General features: G+C 40.0%; 1 protein-coding gene across 5 annotated transcripts in view; it reads right to left on the bottom strand.

The window, feature by feature from the left end:
* Positions 1–17,314, bottom strand: part of ACTR3B (ARP3 actin related protein 3 homolog B) — a 97,657-nt gene that overhangs the window by 8,314 nt on the left and 72,029 nt on the right. For 3 of the 5 annotated variants that reach the window (XM_046930882.1, XM_046930884.1, XM_046930885.1), the window contains 7 exons: positions 8,581–8,636; positions 6,619–6,743; positions 5,503–5,613; positions 3,742–3,837; positions 3,484–3,591; positions 2,014–2,157; positions 1,290–1,463 (listed from right to left, as the gene is read on the bottom strand). In XM_046930882.1, the coding sequence (XP_046786838.1) occupies positions 1,290–1,463; positions 2,014–2,157; positions 3,484–3,591; positions 3,742–3,837; positions 5,503–5,613; positions 6,619–6,690 (705 nt within the window). In that variant the 5' untranslated portion in view covers positions 6,691–6,743; positions 8,581–8,636. Of the gene's footprint in view, positions 1–1,289; positions 1,464–2,013; positions 2,158–3,483; positions 3,592–3,741; positions 3,838–5,502; positions 5,614–6,618; positions 6,744–8,580; positions 8,637–13,169; positions 16,216–17,314 lie in introns of those variants that run through there. The other 2 variants (XM_418544.8, XM_046930879.1) reach the window with 2 other exon arrangements.

Raw genomic sequence — 17,314 nt, 5'->3', positions numbered from 1 at the left:
AGAAATGCACTTTACTACAGGCAAATTCAGCTTCTCTTCCTTGGTCAGAGATTCACCGTTCAAAATGTATGCACTAGAAGCCTATTACTGCATGTGACATGAGCTCAGAGTAGATTTTGTCAGGCAAACTGAAAACACAGTAAGATTATAAGATGGCTTTACCAAAGACAGCTCTTACTGAGCTAACTCAAAACCTTTTAAAGTTAGGAGTTAATGAAGTCCAGGGAGATATTCTTTTTGGAAGCAGTACATATCATCTGCTGTGTTTTTCTTGTCTAGAAAGGTAGTGTTTTCAGTACAGAGCCAAGACATTATTAATTCTTCATTAAGTAATGAATAAAAAGGAAGATTGTCCTTTGTCCTACTCCTCACAGTCTTTATAGGGCCTAGGGAAAGAGAAACTATTAAAACCATGTCTGACACAGGATTCAATGTTCTGTAAGATCATGTGGGTAAACAGTGGGGAGGAGAAACTACTTAGCCTGGAGGTTTAATGGTGATGTAAGATTAGACTCCTAGAAATTGATAACAAACAGATTAAGGCTGGAATTTAGAAAAAAGACAAAATAATGAAATTTTCAAACACTCTTTAATATGAAGAGGGTGGACAAAAATGAAATTTTAGTTTTAATATAGGTCTTGATTAAGTTTTTATACTTTATTACAGACTATGATTGCCTGTAATAAGCTGAATGTAGCATAAAATAATTGAACTACCAAAAATCAGATAGACTAAGCACTGTAAATGTCTCCAAAACTGTATGCTACTTATTACCACACCAACACCGATTTCAATGGACTTTGCACAGGGAGAAACATAACATCTATAAACTGGCATCAACAGAAAGCAACAACAGAAGTCAAGATTTCAAACAGTACCAATTGAATAATTCCACGCAGAGTACAGCCCAAACAGGTTGGTAACATAACTAAAAACAAGAGTATGAAAGCATACTGGTTTAAACCAGTGCTTACAGAAAGAGAACAAATACTAAGTAAAATCTGAAGGTTCCAACTTTTTTTTTCTCCTGAACTTTAGGTTGCCTTTAAAGAAAGAAGATAAGAGGCTACAAACATAGCATGAGATACAAGAAGAAAAATACCCACTGCACTCACGTTGCTCTGTGCTTGTGCTACCTGAGACTATACACGGCTTGCAGTTAGGACACCTACAGAGAGCTTACTTCCACTTGATGGCGCACTCGCATCAAAAATGACAGTAATTCCCTCCCCCTCTACTTACACAATAAAGTTTCTGTAACTTAATAATATTAACATTTAACCCTTACCTCGGGATGAAAGAAAATTTCAGGTCCAAGGAACCTTTCATAACCAACATCTATAACAAATTTGGTTTTGTTGATTGCATTGATGCCAGTATACTGTTTGATCCATTTTCGGGGATCTCCATCATACTTAGCAAATTCTTTCACAATGTCGGGGCAAATATAACAATATTTCTCCTGTTAAGAAATATTAAGCATAAAAAATTGCCAAAATAATTATTTTGTTATTGACTTACAGTATATTTCAATGAGAAAAATAAAAATATGTAAGCATTCTTACAGATTGGGCTGTCCAAGAGATATATGTACCCCAATAACTACTGAAGCCTCAACCATTCAAGACAATGCACATGCTTAACTCTTCAATAAAATTCCAAACTGACTCATCCAGATTACAGAAAAGTTCAATAGAGAGCTCTCCTTGCAAGATCAGATCCATAAAAATCAACCTACTGACATTACATATTCACTAAATAATAGTAAAAAAATCTGAAACAAATCTTGAGCTCTAAATGCTAATTCAATCTGCAACACATATTCAACTCTACCAAGGAATCTAGCGTGATGATTTTCTTCCTCTTTCTCCCCTACACTGCACTTGACTGGATACGCCAGCAGAAGCTTGGATAATTATTTGCACTTTTAAGTGAACACAAGCAACTTGCTAAAGCAAAAAAAGAACATTTGCTCAAAGTATTTGGGTATTAGGAGACAAAGAAGGCCATACCTTTATGGCTTTTGCTGTCTCCAGAGATTGTTCAGGAGGAATTCCCACTTCCCTCTCCCTCAGGAGTTGTTGAATAAAGTAAGTAATATCTCTACCTGCAATAGGAATATGTTTGATGCAACTTCCAATTACATAGCCTTCTGCCTATGTGGGAGGAGGAGGGAAAACAAGAAGATGATGATCTTTAGGCAAAGCCATACTGTGCAAAACATCAAGAATCAACAGCAAAGTTGTCATTCTTTTATACAGTATCTTGCTTTCATTTTTAATTGAAAGTAAAATATTGGAACAGTGAAGTGTTAAAATGTGCAAGCAGCCCCCTGCAAACTGGATATGGTTTTTAAAAGGCCTCAATTACAACTTATAAACAGATACTGCTGATCTAATAGACATTGAAACACACAAGCAACAGACAAAAATAAAAATCTTGCACACATTATAACATAGACAAAGTCTGATCAGATGTAATCTTTCTTTTTTCTTCGGGCATAATCTGAAAACCAAATGTAATACGAAAAGACTACCCACCTCCTATTTCAAAATGAAAGATGAACAGGAAAAAGTATAAAATAATTAAAGAGCTCCGGCAACAACAACAAAAATCAAATGAAGACATATCTAACAATAAGTACAATGAAAACAAGAAATCTATTTGTTCCATTTTTTCCAGGATGTATTGACTGAAAGTATGGCTGAAGCAATATTACTTCTCTTGCTTTTCACATGCTTCAGAGCTTCATATGGCAAATGCTCTTTTTCTAACATTTCCCAGCAGAAGACAATACTGACACAACCAGATTAATGCCAAAATGCAAGAAATTATAGGGAGTCAGATGTTCACTCCTAAAATAACTGATCATTCAAGCATACTATACACTTCAGAAGTACATTGTCATCAATAAAATATATGTTAGTATGCATGAATAACTGTATATTTTTAACATCCTACCAGAATTAAGTCATTTGAAATCAACCATGTATATGAACATGCCTTTGTACCAGCCTGCAGTTGGTTCCACAGAGTTCACCAACTTCAAAAATACAGACAACAGCTATGTAACACAAATAAAATACAAGACATAAAAAAAGTTTGCAGGTATGACAAGAAGTAATGTAGGCATGCAGGGGATTCAACAGTGATATACATTAATATTGAACAGAACTGAAGCATCACAATAATGCAAGACAAGGATTTACATTAGAAGCAGCCTATAGAGGATGCCCTAGTGGTTCCTTACTGCAGCTTTGCAATAGTCTGGACAGCTAAAATTAATTTCATAAATAAAGCCACATAACTAAATACATATTCTGCAAAGCCACCGTAAAGGAGGAAAGAAATCCCAAACCACCAAGTAACTATAAAATTTTTGAAACGCTGTTTACTTTGACAGTTCTTTTTTTAATATATAGAAAACAAAACCTGTATTTGTCTAAACAACCAATATTTTAGAAATGCACCCCCCTACATACCACAGGAATTACATGGGTCACTCCATCACCACTATCAATGACAATTCCCGTCAAAGTACGTTCTCCAACCTGTCGTGATGTCCAAGAGGCAGCTAAGGCCAACACTGCCTGTATGAGAAACAGTTTGTATTTAGGCAGAATGTGCTGATTTCCACTCTTAGAAAACAATCATTTCAAGCATTTTAGACATATACGTATGGACGACAATATACACTGCAGCTTTACTGTACTTTAGAAGTATATATTCACTTTGATCACCTGAACAGCAATGTAAAGTCCTGGTATGTTAAATGATTCAAACATGATTTCTGCAAGATACTCTCTGTTTTCAGGTGTGTTCAGGGGAGGTTCTGTCTGGAAAAAAACAAAAACAACTCCTCAGAGTCCTAACAGTTAATGCAATGATTAGCTCAGTAGAGTAATAATCAAACTTCTAGAATGCTTAATGCATTCCTAAATCTCACACAAGCTCCAATTCTAAAAATAAAGAATTCACACAATCTGGGCAGAGTGGTAAGAAGGTTATCTTCCACAGCATGTTTGATTTGAATTAAATTTTCAAAGCAAAGGAACAATTATGTTACAATAAATGTTGTTTTCTAGCATACTGTATCATTGATGCTACAAGGAGCGGCATGATTTCAACACCCAAGTGTTCAGAAAGAATAAGAGAGTGTAATGTGCTAGAGTGGCCCAGCTGACTTCAAAAGAACCAGTCATAGGGAAAAAACATAACGCTCAATGCTTAAACATGAAGGTGAAAAGCTTACAAAGATATATTAGGAGCAGACAACCTCTGAAGATTCCTCATGGCTCACATGGTCCTACCTGGAAAAGGACTGAATACCAGTAAAAACCAACAGAAATATTTTGCAGGATTCCAAGTAAGCAAAGGTTTTTTCTTACACACAAGTGTATAGCACCATCAATCACATTCATACCACTGCTTTTACACACACACTTATCCAATTTGTGCAAATTATTCAAGATAAAGGTATTCACCTTGCTCATTTGCTTAGAAATGAGCAAGTTTCAAGCTACTGGCACCATCCATTCAGTCTGTCTCAAAATGGCGCTGGGTTTTGAAGATATATCGAAGTCTGCCAGTGCAGCACTGACTTTACACTGCACACAACAAAATGCAGAACTATTTGTGAACGTGGCAGGAGTCAGCTTTCAGAAGACTTCTGTGCTCAGTGCACTGTGATATTTGTCTGGTACTACAAAATGCTGGGGATGTGGGACAGGTACACGTGGCCTGCGATCAGTTCCAGCCACATCTTGAAAGATAACTTAGAGTTAGCAGAGTATGGGTGGTGTTTGTGCAACCTCTCTAACATAAGGTGCCTAAGGAAGTTGTAGAGTCCTCCTCCCTGGAGGTGTGTGGACATGGCTCTAAGGAACATGGCGAGTCAGGCTGATGACTTAGAGATGTTCGAAGATCTTTTCCAACCTAGACAATTCTGTGATTTTAAGTCACATTCAAACTAAAACTAACCAAAAGCTCCCTTACATGAAAAATCTGGAGATAAACCACACATAAGGAAGGACACATGAACATAAAGGATATAAAAATAGTCTATTGCAAACTGCTTGTTAAGAACTGGTTACCTAATTTGATCTTCAAGGAAGTTTTCATACATTTGTCCTTTACCACTAACATATGGTGTTCTACTAAGCAAGAATATCCCCTACTGCAAAATCAGCCAAGAATTTCAAATAGAATTCAGTTTAAACAAAGCAATTGAAGGTTTTCAAAAACAAAATCCAACCCATCAGCAGCCTGCATCACAATCTGAACAGAATTTGGTTCCAATGCAGTTTAACAGATATTTCTTTATCAAATGGAGAAAAATAAATAAGTCATGTTCAGAGAAAAATCCTCTAGTGGAGCATGGAATTTGTATGTTGGAAGCTTGTACTTACAATATTATATACTTCTGCTCTTGCATAAGGACTCTCCAAATAACGTGTACTTTTCCTCTCAGAAAATGTTCTTTCTCAGTCTCAGTAACTCACCATTAAAAAATAGTGATCCTCAGGTTCAGCTCGTAGGTATTTAAAAATGACCTGCTCCATGAATCTCTCCATGAGGTCCCAGTCTTCAACAATACCATGTCGTATAGGCCACTGAAACAAGAAAACATGCCAACCTTCTATATCATATGAGAATAAACAAGCCCAAAAATAGGAACAGTAAAAGCACCTAAATCCATGCATCTTCTGCAAGAATTAAAACCTCTCATATCTCATAGTCACACCATCAAATCGTCTATTCTCACTTTAATTTGGAATTGCTATTTCAAGTTATCTCATATTCCCATGTATTTCCGATTGCAATTCTGGGTTACAGGACTGCAAGCCAGGGAGCAGACTCTGTTCTTAATCTTGCTGTTATTTTCTTGCAGCACCATATTTTAATCTCTCTTTGTATCAGTTTAATCACTTATAAAGTTGTGAATCATACTTATCTTCAATATGCCTTCCAATCTGTAAGCAGTAAAGAATATACAGGCAATACATTTTTCAGCATAAATTATCACAGGGATATGTTTACATTTTCATCAATGTTAGCAACACAGATGACATTTAAGTAATACAGTAGGATGTATAAAATATGATTTTTTCCACATAATTCAGAGGCTGTTAACATCTTGTAAGTACAATAAGTCCCTTACTAGGGTATGGAAAATCTGATTCACACAGAAGCCACGCTGAAGTCAGCCCTCCACAAAACAATTGTGACAATCCCTGAAGCAAAAGTACCCAATATGTTCATCAATTCATGTGCCATGTTAAAAAGATATATCGTTAAAAAGAATTTAAACATTCAGCATTTGTGACTACTTTAATAGCTGATAATTTTGAATGCTGACCAACTGCACTGATTCAGTGGATATTTACAGAGGTAATCAAGCACTCAATACAGGGCAGCACTGGTAAAACAGGCACTTAAGCAAGGTAAAAATCAACAAACCAGAAGCACATAGTTGTAAAAAAAAAATGTTGCTTTTTAACAAGTAAGGAAATGCGTTCTTTTAAGGAGCTATCAAAAAGGCATCGAACAATACATAATAGCAATAAAAGTGTGACAATTTGAGAAGCCTTCAGAAAAAGTACTCACTATTTTCTTACCTTTGTAGCATAGGTAGGTTTATCTATGGCTTCATCTCCTATGAAAAAGTCCAGATCATCAACACCTTTCATTACCCTCCTCTGAGCCTGGTCACCTACTTTGGCTGATTCGCGGATTGCAATACCTTAAAATAAAATCCAAACTAATTGAAGTAAAATTAAAATAGCTAAATACATAGGAATTCATTTATTTACTTCCTTCAGGAGCCTTTCCCAGAAATAAAAACTGGAATACAGAAATCACAGTTGCCAGAAAGCAGAAATTATACCTACCGACAAGGCAAATTCATTCCTGGTGCTCTCTCAGGAAGGGTTTTGGTCACCAACCTCTCGTTAAAGTAATAGATAGCTCAGAGCCCATCTGTTAAAATGCATCCTGTTATGGACTACAGCAGTCATTTAACTTGCATGAGAGCAGTGTTCCACCAAGAGATACTTTAAGTCAGTAAGTGATGTGATTTTCTGAGTTTTGACTCAAAATTAAGGTAAAGGGAACAAGAGAAGAAAAACTATGCACTCCAGAAGTACATATTGGATTGATTACCCTGGTTGGTGAGAAAGAGGAAGCACAGAGGGAATAAATCAATTTGCGGTGCTACAGGGACATCTTTGGAGACTCTCATGATTCCCATTATCAGGCTACAATTCTCACTAAAATTATTAGGTGATGGCTGCTATAGGCAAGGAGATAGCAGAAAAAAAAATGGGGCAAGTAATAAATAAAAAGGGTCTCAAGTAATGCAAAAAAACTGCTTATTTATCTGCAGAGTTGTTTGGGTTTTTTTAATACATCATCATCAGGCTCTGAATAACATATGGTAGAAAATGCACAGCACAGAGGCATCATCCACAAAAGCACTGAGAGCAGCACCAGGACCACAAATTACTGACAAGCAAACAGCTCTTTTGGAAACACATTCAAGTCTCCACACGTTATCTCAGTTCAATAAAACAAGGTTTATAAAAAATTCATAGGAAACACTTGCTACCCCACTTCTTTAACATAAGATGTTAAGACTTTTACAAGTGCCATAGGCTCGAATTACTGCTTACAATAGTTATAGACTATAACCAGTACTACACCTACATCTGGTAAGGATTGTGTTCCCCTCCACCTCTTTGGCCCCAGTGACCATTATTATTTTCTTATCTTTATACCTCCTATTACAAGTAGTCACAGGGCAGAATGGATGCTTTAATAAGGAGTTAACTGATGAAGTTCCCAAAAAGTAAAGGCAGCATTTATTGCAATTGGAGATAACCACGAGATAATAGGAGCCATTATGGAATTAAACAGGCAGTCAGTGCTACAATCTGTACATATATAGAGAGAGTATTAGAGAGAAACTACTAAGATTACAATTAAAAACACTGGAAAACATGCAATGCTTTAAATTAAATAATTTTAACGTGGAAAATAAAAAGAGGAAATCTGCTCACCAAAACCATGTTAAATGGCTACAAACATTTTACTGGGTAAATATACCCTTGAATAAACATTACCTAACAGAACAACTTTTCTGACCATTAAAGTGCCTGCAGCCCCAGAGAGATGTAAGCAGGATGCACCACCTGCACTTCAGTACTTAATTTGGTGGGAAGCCTCTCCCAGATTATCCAGGCAGTAACCATGGTGTCAGGTAGACTGGAGGTGAGTTGCATTGTCTACTCAAGAGTCCTAGCAAAAAAAATAATGGATGTGAAAGGGAAACAGAATTGAAGTCCTCTTCATTTGTCATGGCAACCAAGAAGTGATTTAATAAGCACCAGGCCTAGCTAACTGCAAACAAGTTCTGCTGAGCTATGCTCCAGCCAATGATGCTAACACTAATAGTATTGCTTCCCAGATGGACAAGAGACTATGAAGGCCAAGTTGGGAGCTGGAAAGCAAGCCATTTACTTGTCATAGTGCTTACTAACAGCGGCGTACCCTAAAAATTGGAGGACAAAAAATTTACTCACATGATGGAATAATGAACTGAGGTTCTGTATTCCCTGCATAGCCAAGTTTGGTATACCTGGAGAAAGAAGGATCACAAGGTCATTACGTGCACACACATGTTAAGGAAAAAAAAAAAAAAATCCACTCCATTTCTCACATTGAAGGCCAAATAAGCAATACCACATCTGTATTTTCTGGGTTATGCTTTCAAGTGTAAACCTGCAGAGAAGAAAACTCAGAAGTGATAAATATTTTACATGCTATTTATTTTTCAGGCACTTTCAGCTTTTCAGAGTGGGATTTTGGAATGCTGAAACCTGTACATCCAGCTCTTATTTCCTTTTACTCACCAGCTATGGCAAAAGCTGGGCTAGGCCACAACCCACTGATAAAAGGAAGATTCAGATCTTACCTTTCCAAAAACTACTGTAGCCAAAGATGCCATGAAACGCTGTGAATTTGGTTAATATTGTCCAACAGAAAAAAAACGGCAAACGGTACAAAGCATTGACTGTTTGTCTCGATATACAATATTGAGACATACATATATATTTATCAACTAAAATACCAAGAGAGAAAAAGAACAAGTCACTTGGGGAGGTAAAAAAAAGGAATTTCCACACAAAACCTAAAATCTCTTCATGATGTTTCCTGGCTCCAAGCTAGCTCAGGTTTTTAGCAACTATAAATCATTAACATCCCAGACTACAAAGAACAGTTCTCTTAAAATACACAAATACATTCAGAAGGAGTTTAAAAAATAGTTATAATTGAATGATTTTAAACGGAACGTTTCCTCTGATATTGTCATACTACAGAATTGGATTGTGAGGGAAATTAGCATTAATCACATCCAGTTTTTCCAGGAAAACCTAAAGGCACAATGTAGTTAAACAAGACCAATCACAAAATTACAACCTATTTAGGATCTTTGTCTACAGTTTGCTATCAATATTTGCAAATGATATCCCTAAAACAGAAGGTGGTTTCTTCATTAACAGCTTAAACAGCAAGTGCCCCTTTATGGAGTATTTGGTATAAAAATACTCATTAAGAGTCAGTTTGCTTGGATAAAGAAATTAAAACTGAATTAGCAATGACCTTGGAATTTAAATATTGTATTTTCAACATCTCTTCAAAGCTATAGCTTCAATAGACTTCAAGGAATCTTTTTTAAAGGATTTTTCCCCAAGGCTAAAAAGACAAGGGCTGTGTTTCGAGGGCAAGGGTTTGTTGTATTTTTAATCATCATTAGGCCGAAAGCATATGCCTGTATAATCCAGAATGTTTATACATACTTTCTATGGCTCACAAAAATATAATCAGTGTATTAAATTAGACTGATTTGTAAAGAAGGCCATTACTAGCAAGAATTCTTTTTATGATAATTACTGCTTGGTTTCTCCACATTTTAGAATGAAGCCCACCTTGGGAATATAGTTAAAATGTAACAAACAACAAAGCAGGCATTAGGCTGGGACTTGGGATGCATTACAGAATACTCACTCTTCATTTGTCTCTCTGAAATGGGTTTTGCTTGCATGCACATAATGGCAGCCAAGGAAACCCTTTTTGGGCTCAGAAATCTTAGGTCTAAGGCTGAGAAACAGCAAGACAGGCAGAAGCCTCAGGAAAACAACACTCATTGCTCAGTCCTCCAAGACTGTGTATGCCTATATTGAAAGTAAAAGGTTCCTGCAATACAGCCAGAACTTCCTTCCTAAGCTAAGTTGTGGCCCAAAGGTGAGTTCAGTTTGCCATCTCTTCTCTCTCCAAACACTTGCCAAACTCAAACTCAATCATGGTATTAAACAGAAAACACCCTCAAAGAGTCAATTTGGGATATCAGTCTATCATGGCATTACCTTACCACTCAAGCAGGAATCAGATCCCACTGCTAGGATAACTTACAAAGGTACCAAAAGCTGATAGCTCAGTGTCTGACTGATTTGTTTTGTCATTAGCTGAAGCTGATCACTTTGTATCTTACTGATTGATTTTATCGTTACCTGAACTTCTCTGCTCCAGTTAAAACGACAGGATGAGCCTATTTGTTAGTATGAGTGAAAACAGTTCTGTTGGAAGGACACACCTCACAGAAGACAACATCTGGAAAGGTTTCTCCTGTACACCATGCATCCATGGAGGATTAACACTGGTACTATGTCAAAAACTCAATTTTTGGTTCAGTGTTGAAAGAAATGAAAAAACGTACATTCACGAAATACAACAATGAAAAAAAGAGAATCCCTTTAGGACCAAACAAGAAACAGACAACTTCCAGTTCCTGTGCTGTATTTCGGATGTTTTGACAAAACCAAATGAAAGGGAAACTCAAACCACAGAGGAAGACAAAGAAAAGAAACGAGGTAGATGGCTTCCCTTCCTTGCCCAGCAGCCCACTCACCCAGAGCACAGCACATGTGGCCACAGTCTTCTCCTCTGCCCAGCAGGACCTGGCACTCCATCCTCCAGGGCAGTACCCAAGAGTACATTCGAGTGGTTGGGTGACCCACTTTCAGGACCTGCTACAGACATTGTTTGCTTTTATACAAAGCACTTGAATATTTATCAACCTTGATGGTCTGGATGTAAATAGTTAGGGAGGTTACCTGGTCTCCAGCTCCTTTTCCAATGAATATTTAAGGATCTGAAACACCTTTTTTCTTTCTCCTGGGCTACAGCCTAGCAGACTAATAGTAATGCAACATCTCATGATCTGTAAATTACAGAGAAGGCTTCAGGGAATGTGTAGATAATCAGTATTCCAATTTCATTAAAAGTAGCAGATTTATTGCTAGCAAGATAGGAACCTACTGGAAACTCTACAAAATGTAGCATATTGAAGACTGCATTAAAGATTACTAGAAACATGATCCAGTAGATGAAGGCTGTATTATGAAGGGGAATTTGAAGGAACTACTCAGTTAGGAAAAAAAAACCCACACCTAAAAATTGTGTTGCTGAAACAAGCATATGTAGGTATTTTTAGTATTGCTCTCTATACTACTTTTCCCAGGTGATCTGTTAGTACACAGATCAGCTTGGTCAGTTTTTGCATGAAGAAGAATCAGTCTAACTCCTGCTTCTTCTGAGGTCCTACCATGAAAAGACAAAATGAAATCCAAAGAAAAATGCAGTGTACATGAAGATGATTGCAATGATATACAAATGGACCAAACTTGAAAGCAGATACGGAACCCTCAGCCATTTTTAAGGGTATATATCTTAGAAATTTCTTACTGAAGCGTAAGAACTCAGTTGAAGCACACAAGGCTACTCAGGCAGTTGCCTTACCCATTTCAAAGCAGAAGGCAATGTTTCACTGAGCAAGCAAGCAGAAAAGCAAAGCCCAGGTGAGAACGTGAAAGGTGGGGAGGAACCTTTCCTCAGGGAACATAGGGATAGGACCAGGGGTAATGATTTTAACCTGAATAGGGATAGATTTAGATTAGACATTAGGAAAATTACTTCATGATGAGGCTAGGGAGATCATGGCACTGCTGCTTAGAGAGCTGTAGGTGCCCCAGCCCTGGCGGTGCTCAGGGCTGGATGGGCCTTAAGGGCACCTGGTCTGGTGAGAGGTGTTCCTGCTTGTGGCAGGAGGCTGGAACTGGATGAGCTTTAAGGTCCCTTCTAACCCAAACTGTGATGTAATCCTACAATTCTAAGTTTGAATGTCTTTATATTTCCTTAGTTTCTATTTTTTTAAAGATGGAGACCAAGAAGCAATGTGTTAGACCCACAAACGAGCTCTGAAGAGATAGAACTACTGAGAATACCAAAAGGCCTTAAGAAAGACCTGTAAACAAATAAACAAACAAAAATAACCACCTCTGTAATGAGAAAGCTTCCTCTGATGGATGATGCTAAAACGTAGCAGTTTTTACTGCCAGAACACCTGTGATGACATGCTGCCATAAACAGACTGTGTATCATTATTACAAGTATGCCTGAAGAAACTCCTAACGTAAGGTCCTCATAAAGATGTGGAAATGCACTTCTGGAATGAAGGAGGATGTGAGGAAGGAATGGGAATGACGAAAAAAAGAATGCAGTAGAAAATAATTTTAAAAACCTATGATGTCTGCACAACGTACAGAGAAGCACCACCAACCACTATACTAATAAACTGCAAATTAGAGCCATAGCTCTGGGAGAGACTAGTAGGACCTAGACTGAAGCCTGTGATTATAAACAACAGCTAATTAACCCATGCTCCTTACACCCAGAACAGCAATTAGAAACGTAGCTGTGCACGTCTCACATGTAAAGAGCAGAGATAATAATACATGCATGGAACAACTCATTTTGTATCAGAAATATAATAGCAAGAAAAAATGTAATACATTGCAAGGTTCCAGCCAACTTCAATGGCAAAAGCAACAATAACAAACCCTTAAGTTTCAAGTGTTAAGACAAGTTGAGCTCACTTCTCCCAGAAATCAAGTATTTACTTGTAAGCTGATCAATAACACTTGGCCAAAGTAAGCTTTCCTTACTAAAATAAAAAAAATCACTTGAATAAAATACACCCAAAATAGAAGCATTCCTCGATGCCTGAAGATGAAGAGCAGTATTTTAAGCCACCTCCGTTTTGCACACCCACCTACTGGAGTGCTGATGTCCCACAGCTAAATGCCAATTAATAAGAACAGCCACGAAGTTTAAAGCCACTTGGAACAGCAACACCAGAGAGGCCTGGTAGTCCGAAGGCCCTAAAAATAGCTTGCCCTTCTCCACAAAAGGACTGACAGCAACACGTAAGCTGATCACTAGAAAAACCTCACTCAAAGAAAATGAAGACGTAGTGCATCACAGCTGAAGCAGGACACGCCATTTGCAAATGCTAATGGAAAAGAGCAGTCACATCAAGTAAATTGCTACTGCTTGCTGCAAAAGTTTCACGAACTGTTCACTCTTGATTCATAAAGAAAAAGTCATCTACCTAATAGAGGAAATAAATGTCAATCTGTCCTGCTACAATGATACGTTACTCGCCCAAGCTCTGTACCTATTTTCATACACCCATTGCTGCTTTCCTGCCAAAATCCAGCACTGTACAGGACTGAGGCCTACCAGTGCAAATAACGACACTAATCCAGGCTTCTTATGCACAAAAAGCAGAAAGAGTATTTTCATAAACTTAAATCTACTTACATGAACACAGATTAGTGCTGAGACAAAGCTCCTCATTCAGTACCAGAGATACAAAATACATTTTCCTTCTTATGTACGAAATATTTCACAGTGCATCTGCACACACCTTTCCATTTCCGTTCTGCTCTTCCAAGTTTTTCATCTGAAAACCTTTTCATGAATCATTTGAATGAATTGTTCCAAGCGTGTAACCCAAAGTAGATTCATTCTAACAATAAGAAGGTTTTCAACCCACACAGAGGAAAATTCCAGAGACTGTATCAGTGAGTCAAGCTACTTCTGGCTGCTTGGTTCAGAATCTTACTCTTGTTCTGCAAGATTATTTACTTCAGATAAAGTCCCACCACAACAGACAACACATCGTCTCACATGTATTAAGATTACTTGGAGGCATGGAAACAACGAGTCCACTTGTGGGCTGTCTGAACTCTTTCTGAAACAAGCTGGTATACCTGCATACACACAAGTTCCAAATGTTTTTGCAATGTAAGCACTGAACAGATTTCAGAAATTGTACTGCAATTATCATTTCTCTGAAAGCATACAGCAGGTTAATTTTTGTCCTTATTCATTTTGTACAACCGTTGGCCAGTAACATCCACTGCTCATGCAACAATGGAATCACTTCACAAACTGAAAGCAAAGGAGGGCTCCTGCAAGAGACAGACAGACATATTTTGTGCATTTTCTGGACTCTGCAGTTCATACTGAAGCTTTTGTAAAGGACCCACCTAGAGTTCCCCTTCCTTCATGAAAAGCTCTTCAATTCTGTGAATTAACATTCCTGTAACACCAAAGTTCCTCGCAGAACAGATACTTAAAATCTCTTCAGAAAAAAAAAAAAAAAAAATAGATGGAACCCATGGCTTCAAGCTATGCCAGGGGAGGTTCAGGCTGAACATTAGGAAATACTACTTCTCTGAAAGGGTTGTCAGGCACTGGAATGGGCCGCCCAGAGAGGTGGTGGAGTCACCAACACTGGAGGTGTTCAAGGAACGTTTGGACATTGTACTGAGGGACATGGTTTAGTGAGAACCATTGGTGATGGGTGGATAGTTGGACTGGGTGATCCTGTGGGTCTTTTCCAACCTTGGTGATTCTATGATTCTATGATATCACCATGGAGTATATAATGGACAAGCAGAATTACATACAAGATGGAAGCCATTCTCTATTCTACTCCCAGAGCTTCCAGCTGTGGACTCCAGTATTCTCCACTGAGAAGACTGAACTGATTTCAGGTAATATAAGCAGAGACAGCACGAGAGACTTGTGAAAGTTTTGTCACAGCTTAATAAACTTCAAAATACAAAATCCTTTTTTGGAAGAAGACAAACTCATCAATGCAATGGGTTGCTCTGGTTACCTATCGCTTCTTTTTTTAAATTCTCTTTCTTTTCTTTTGATCCTTAATATGATGGCTTAGTTTTGGACATTTTAAAGGCATTACCTGAACCAAAGGCATTACCTGAACCAAAATAGTGCAATCCCTGCAGAAGGAAGGGCTATTCTTGCAATATGACCCTAAAGCACAGCCTGACACGTGAAGTTATCAGCTGAACTCATGCACCTGTGTCTCTTCTCCTCCTGAGAGCTTTCCATCACTGCTGGACCAGAGAAAACAGTGCAATGCGTCTCCATCACAGCTCCCTCTGACACCTCCCTCTCCTGAGGCACCTCAGCAGCACCAATGGACCCATCAGAAGCTGACGGTCCTCTCTAGCCACAGAAAGGTAGGAAAGATCCGTTCCTCTGCAAAGTGAAACGCCCAGCACAGCCTCTGCAGTTCAGATTCACTCCTTGGAATGACAAGTTGCAAAACTCGTGGTTTGGCTAAACGCTGAATAAATCATAGAACAAGTTACAGACCTGTACTTGCCCAGGCAGGGTAAGTACAGACCCTTCTCCTCACAGGCGTTCCAAACGTCATCCCCACGTTTAGCATTTAAGTCCTTGGATCGTTGAAAGCCAGAGAACAGAAAAGAGGAGAAACGGGCGCGCTGGGACACAGCACCCCTGGGCCGACACGGCCTGCCGGGGCAGGGGGCGGAGGAGCAGGAAAGGCAGCGGGCACAGCGGCCTGCCCAGCAGCAGAAGGGCCCGCACACCGGCAAAGAAGGGACGGGGACACACGACAGCGACCGGGCTGGCTACGCATGCAGGGAAAGGGACAATGCGCTGCGGCACGGCGGGACTCCCCCCCGCGCACACGCGCGCGCGTGCACACACACACACATACGTACGCGCGCGCACACACAGCGCCAAGAAGGCTGTCAGCGCCGGTCCCCCCCCGCTCCCCACACTCACCCGGTGCCTCCGTCTATCACGCAGGGCGGCAGGTAGCTCGCCATGCTGGGGAGCCGGCCCTACGCCGCACTCAGGCCGAGGCCGCCGCCGGCTCCCCCCGGGCCGGCCCGGCTTGGCCTCACTGCATGGGCGCTGGAGGGGCGGCGGGCACCATGCAGCCGGCTGTCAGCACCGCCCCCAGAGCGCATGCGCCGCCCACCGGCGCCGCGTGACGTGACCGCCCGCCTTCGCCGCTCTAGGGCGGCCATCTTAGGAGGGGGAGGCGAGCCCGCGAGGATGGCTGAAGGGGAGCTACAACAGGGACTTTCTCCTTGCTTCATCCCCTTGTCACGGGCTCCAGAATACAGTGAATAAACTTGCTGAACAATGTGTACTTCAGCAGTCTTGTAGCCTTGTCTGGGGCATTGCAAAATCATGGGTATTCAAAGGGACCTCTGGAGATCTCGCAGTCCAAGCCCCTGCTAAAGCAGTTCCTTGCAGCAGGTTGCACAGGAGAGGGTCGCAACGGGTCTTGATCATCTCCAGAGAAAGAGGAGACTCTGCAACCTCTCTGGGCAACCCACTTCCAGTGCTCTGTCCCTCTGACAGTGAAATTCTTCCTTGTGTTTGTACGGAACTTTCTGTGTTTCAGTTTCTGCTCGTTGCCCCTTGTTCTATTGCTGCCCGCCATCAAAAAGAGTCTCCTCTCCCCCCGCCCCATTGACTTGACTCCTGCACTTTAGATGTTTATTAACAGCAATGAGATCCCCTCTCAGCCTTTTCTTCTCCAGATTGAACAGACCCAGGTCTCTCAGCCTTTACTTGTAAGGGAGATGCTTCAGGCCCTTAATCATTTTTGTATCCCTCTGCTGGACTCTTTCCAGCAGTTCCCTGTCTTTCTTGAACTCAAGAATCCAGAAACGGACGCAGTGCTCCAGGTGTGGCCTCACCAGGACTGAGTAGATGGGGAGGATCACCTTCCTCCATCTGCTGGCCACACTGCTTGATGTACCCGCACAGCCCTCAGGTGTGTCGTCCCATATCATCAGCAGACTTGCTGAGCGTGGACTCTATCCCTTCATCCAGATCATGAATAATATGATATTGAACAAGACTTGGCCCAGTACCGACCCCTGGAGAACGCAGCTAGTTACAGGCCTCCAACTAGACTGTGCACCATTGATCACAACCCTCTGAGGGGTACTCTGTCACCCAGCAAGTACACACTGACCAAATATACATTCATCGGGTTAAAAACTTTTAAACCTCACATGGCCACAAAGGATACAGCAGAGTAAGGGAAGGAGG

This window comes from Gallus gallus, chromosome 2 (genome assembly GCF_016699485.2).
Source record: "Gallus gallus isolate bGalGal1 chromosome 2, bGalGal1.mat.broiler.GRCg7b, whole genome shotgun sequence".
Lineage (NCBI taxonomy): Eukaryota > Metazoa > Chordata > Aves > Galliformes > Phasianidae > Gallus > Gallus gallus.
This window is presented reverse-complemented; position numbering and strand designations above follow the sequence as displayed.